Source organism: Salvia hispanica, chromosome 5 (assembly GCF_029641045.1).
Source record: "Salvia hispanica isolate PSC_SH4W2 chromosome 5, Shi_PSC_v1, whole genome shotgun sequence".
NCBI classification, from domain to species: Eukaryota; Viridiplantae; Streptophyta; class Magnoliopsida; order Lamiales; family Lamiaceae; genus Salvia; species Salvia hispanica.
The window spans coordinates 33,508,431-33,513,881 of NC_142696.1; the positions used below are offsets into that span (position 1 = coordinate 33,508,431).

A 5,451-nucleotide genomic window follows, 5' to 3' on the forward strand; every position below is an offset into this window, starting at 1 on the left:
TTGGAGATAACAAGAAATCCAAATCCAATAATACGAATAGAAGCGGATAAGTTCGCAAGTGCATCCTCACGTTCCAGTCGATTTATTCAGAGTAGATAACGAAATCAGATAGGATGAAACTGTAGTATCAACTACTCAAATATAGAGACATTTAGAAACTCAAGATGCATTATAGATGAAGAATTAGATTAGCTTTTGGAAAGAAATGAAAGCTATATGAAAAACCATAGAAACGAGAAGCAACTATTGTACAAGTTCGATGACCAACCTTGACAACAACATCGTGATATCAAAGAGGCCTTATCTCGAGCTCAACCTGAAACTTGTTAGACAGATACCTACAACTTTACCACATAACTATCCTCCGAAAAAGCAAAAATGCAAACGCCCAATACAAGATTATCAAGGCAGTAGAGCATAACACAACAGAAATCACAGCACTCTCTAAGATTGCCCTGGCCCTATTCGTTAATTTATCCAAGATAGCTCTAAAATACCATCATGTCTTTCTGCTATCAACTATGAAAAACATACCATCAATCAATAAAGTATGCTGAAAATTGTGAAGAGATGGAGACTGTACAACAAGTTCTGGCTGAAAACTCTAAGATCAAATGGAAAAGTGAAAATTGGTCTAAATTGTTTTATACACATTTGTTCCACAAAAAACATAAAATGGACATGAAGGACTATTAAGAAACTGAAATGGTATCCAATATCTAGAAGCATTTGTGGAACTGCAGATACAGTGGTCAATTTGAGTTACCGGTAACAAAATAACTACAACTGAAACATACCATCAATCAATAAAGTATGCTAAATGCTAAATGCTAAATGCTAAATGCTATCAACTATGAAAAACATACCATCAATCAATAAAGTATGCTAAATAAAGTATGCTAAATGCTAAATAACTACAACTAAATAAAGTATGCTAAATGCTAAATAACTACAACTAAATGCTAAAGTATGCTAAATAACTACAACTAAATAAAGTATGCTAAATGCTAAATGCTATCAACTATGAAAAACATACCATCAATCAATAAAGTATGCTAAATACTGCACAAAGTTTATGTAATCAGAGAACTGGAAGAGTTAAAATTTAGTGATGCATTCATGATTTAATAGTTTCTTTTCTTTACAGAAATCAGTCAAACAACAATCTACAACTTAAAACTTCATGGATGAGATCATAAACTGCCACTCACCGGACCTTCCTCTGAGATTTGAATGGGTATCGAGAAGGAGGGGAAGGTGAAAATTCAACCGGTAGCTGAGGGGACACTAGGTCTCCAGTCAGAATCCCCACTACATCTTTCATTGAAGGCCGGCGAGTAGGAGATTTCTGCAGGCAGAGAAGGGCCACCGTGATGCATAGCAAGGCTTGGTCTTTATTAAAAGACTGGATATTTTTATCAACCAAATCAAGAAGCTTCCCAGCACGGGCAAGATGCCGTGCCCATGACAGGAGATTGGCTCTTTGGAACTCCGACATTGGGGATCCCGTCACCTGAAGTGGTCTACGTCCAGCAATCAGAACTAATAAGAGAACCCCAAAACTATAGACATCACACTTCTCAGATACATCAGCACCACCGCCATACTCTGGTGCAATGTAGCAAACAGTTCCTCTCATACTTGGCGTGCTACTAATGCCACCACTCTTCGGTATCTCCCCACTAACAGAATCAAAACTGTTCTTCCTTGCTCGCCAAAGCTCACCGCTGATTCCATCCAACCACCAGTCCATGCTTCCCCTGCTACCCCTGCTTCTACTCCTGCTCCGGCTCCTTTTCTTCTTCCCATCAGCATACCGCTCATCATCTCTCGGCCACCCATTCTCATTATAACAATCATCACTCATGGACCCTTGAGCTTGTTTCTTCTTTTTCTTCTTCTTTTTCTTCCTCTCCAACTCTTCACAGTATTCCTCCTTCCACCACTCCCTTGCAGGCCTTCTCCTCTCTTTCTTCACATTCTTTTCATCATCTAACGAGACCCACCAGTCCAACTGCCTACGTTTCTTCTTCTTCTTTTCCATTTTCCCCACAACCTTAGAACTCGATGATGCCCCACCAATCCAGTCACTTTTCGGCCTCTCCTTCTTGATCTCATTCCCAATCCACTCCATCACATAATCCTTAACCTTTCCTGATTCCACATCCACCCCTGTATCTTGCTTCCACCACCAATCTTTCCCTGAAACGCTCTTCTTTTTCTTCTTCTTCCACCTACTCCTCTCACCTCCGCTGTCAGCGCTAAACCTATCAAAGTTCCCCTCAGAGACACTAGTCTTATCCAATCCATCGGAAGGCGAAGCCATTGCAGCCACTGTCCTAGGAGACACCACAGGGGCTGCTTCCATCTCCGGCGACATCTCAACCACTGACACGGCCTCAGGCGAAGCCTCAACCCTAACAATCACACTTTCAGGTGTGCTATCAGCACCAACCAGATTATGTGCATTGATACCTTCCTCGAATCCGGTCGTGGTGATAACACTCTCCGTCTCCTCCATCACAGATCCATTATCATCAACCAAACTCCCCTCCTTTTTCACCTCACCTTCCACAATAACATTATCCTCAGCCTTGAACCTCGCTAACCCAAAATCACCAATCCTAGCATTAAAACTAGCATCTAAAAGAATATTACTGGGCTTAATATCGCCATGAATAATCGGCGGATCGCAATAGTGGTGCAGATACTCCAACCCCTTTGCTATATTGAGAGCAATCATAAACCTCTTATCCCAATTTTTCAACTCCTCACTCTTCTTATGAAAAAGGCAATCTTGCAAGCTACCGTTCTCCATAAGCTCATAAACTAAAAGCATCCGACGCTTTTTGGGACTCGACGAGAAACCCACAACGGAAACAACGTATTTACAGTCGATCTTGGAAGAAAAAAGCAATTCATTCTGAAACTCACGCTCACCTTGCAAAGACCCGGAATCCATGAGCTTGACGGCGCCGTGGGAGAGAGTAAAGCCCGAATCTTTAGCGAAGTTGTAGCCCTGCTTGAAGTCGGCGCGGTAGACGGAGCCGAAGCCGCCTTGCCCCAGGCGGAGGGAGGGCGAAAAATTGGAAGTGGCGCGGCGGAGGAGGGAGTAGGAGAGGCGGAGAGGGGGTTTCTTGGAGTCGGTGTCGGAGGCGGAAGGGGCGGTGCGCTTCTTGCTAATCCTGCGGAAGCAGAGGATCAGGAGGAGGAGGCAGGAGAAGGCAGCAGTCAGGCCGCCGGCGAGGGGCGGCAGGATGTGGTGGGACGCCGGCGGCGGGGACAAGAGGCGGCGGGAGGGCATAATGGTAATTTATGGTAAAAAGGGGTAGAGGGAGTTTTTATTGATAACAACTCATAACAGTGTGATAAGAGAGCCAGCAGAAAATGGAGCAGTTGATTGAGGGAATTGAGATAGATACAGCTTAATTGTATCTATAATTTTAAAGCTTTTCTCTCTTTTTGCTCTAACACTTGTGTTACGTTTCTGGCCGTTGGATTTATTCAACACTTTCTTTTAGTATTAAATTTAACGGTAATATTTTATTTCCTTATACCTCTACAGCTCTACTTATTTAATTTCTTTTCCTTCTTATAAATATTAGACGCTGAGAGAACACATACTCAAATAAAAAATTAGACTATCATGGCTGACTTTATCAAGTCATTTTAAAATTGTAAAAAACTTCCCTTTGTTTTTTCTTTTGAGTGAAAAGACTCAGTAACCCTAAACAACTGATTAATTGAATAAAAAAATATGCCTTAACAAAATAAGTATTGAGAGTTTAATCCAACGGAAATGTAATTTAAGAATAAATATAACTAATATTCAATAATACTTTCACCATTTATTCTGCTAGTATTTATTGTCATCGTACTAACTGTATAAAATAAAACAATAGAGTGAATAAAAATCGACATTTCCCGGGTTCTAATGTCTACACTTTTTGAGGCATCGTAGAGTAAATTATGTGATTCTTGATATAGTGTTACGGTTTGTGCAATTCAAGAATTTATAATGACTATAAATAATAAATATAAAATTATACTTGAGGGAAAAAATAATTCTTGGATTAGGTGTTACGATAAAAAATAAGATATAATTTCACTTGATGTGTTGTTGCTCTCGCACAATTCATAGTGGTTAATAAATATTGGATGTAGATCTAAATGTCAACACATTCATTGTCTCGAAGCCATAAAAATTGAGCTTTTAAGTTTTTAGAAATTAAGTACTCTAACAATAATAATTCATTTGAAATTGAAATAATGAAACGGTATTTAAGAATACTCTAGTAGTCTAATTGAAGCAAATTAATAAAAAAAAAATAATAGTATAAATTTTCAGCTTTTTAAATGTAATAATACAAATTACTACAATTGAATAATGATTCTAAGTTGGTGATTTCATTTGTAACTGAAGAAAAATGTACTACATCCATTGTCACAAAAACACATACTTACACTAGCATAAACTTTTCCTAATAATTGATCTTATACACTTTACAAACTATAGCTTCCAATGCAAAAAGTGTTCAAAGAAATAGGCAAGATAGGTGAGGAGTAGGTTGTATTACTTTGTTGGTTTCCTTAATCGTTGTAAATTGCATTTATATAATATTGAAATATTGTTGGTAGGTATCCATAAATTAATTTATCAGACATGACAGTGGCCATTTAATGAGCTAGTGGTTATTAGTATCATAGAATAAATATTTCGTTGGTGGACTTCTGATATTTATAAGCTGTTATTTTCAGTTCCTGAGTAGGTGAGAAATAGAAATTATCACCCTAGAAAATCTTGTTCCGGAAATAGTGTTTAGTATCCTTACATTTTTTTTTTGGTAAAGTTAGTATCCTTACTTTAATTCTATTTCCTTTTTCTTATTGTAATTATTTCATGTTCATCATCACTGTACTAGAGTTCAGTTCTACTCTTTTAGCGATAGTAATTATAGTAGTACTGTCTACAGTATATTTCTATGAATTGTAAGTTATTTTTATTTTTATTTTTATTTTTATTTTGAAACGGCTTGAAAGAGTGTTTGTTTATCTAAAATATATTTATATATTTGTTAGAGTTTTTTTAATTAGGGAAAAAGTGGATGAGATTGATCTAACCCCTGTTCTTACTCACATGCATCGGCTTTCGTGTGTAGGTATCTCTATAGAGACTGACATGTTTTTTAATCAAGGATAAATGTGTTAACCGACTCAAGTGTCACTTCATTTTTGTAATTAGAAAACACAAAAACTGAAAAAACATACAAATTGGTAAAATAGCAAATTCATGTAAAGGTTCTCATAATTCATAGTTAATACTTAGTTGTAGTAATTATTAAGTCCAAACTCAATTTATTAATTATTAATATACATCTTCAAACGTACATGTTTTACTGTTTTCCTTTCTATAGTTTCTTCCCTGCATCAGTTTTCCAAAAATGATTAATG

The 5,451-nt window shown here is 37.3% G+C and overlaps 1 protein-coding gene across 1 annotated transcript; it reads right to left on the reverse strand.

Moving 5' to 3' along the window:
* Positions 1–1,090: 1,090 nt before the first annotated feature.
* LOC125188862 (receptor-like serine/threonine-protein kinase At4g25390) lies at positions 1,091–3,411 on the reverse strand. Its single transcript, XM_048085927.2, has one exon. The coding sequence runs from the start codon at positions 3,302–3,304 to the stop codon at positions 1,208–1,210; it is 2,097 nt and encodes a 698-aa protein (XP_047941884.1). The 5' UTR covers positions 3,305–3,411; the 3' UTR covers positions 1,091–1,207.
* Positions 3,412–5,451: the final 2,040 nt, after the last annotated feature.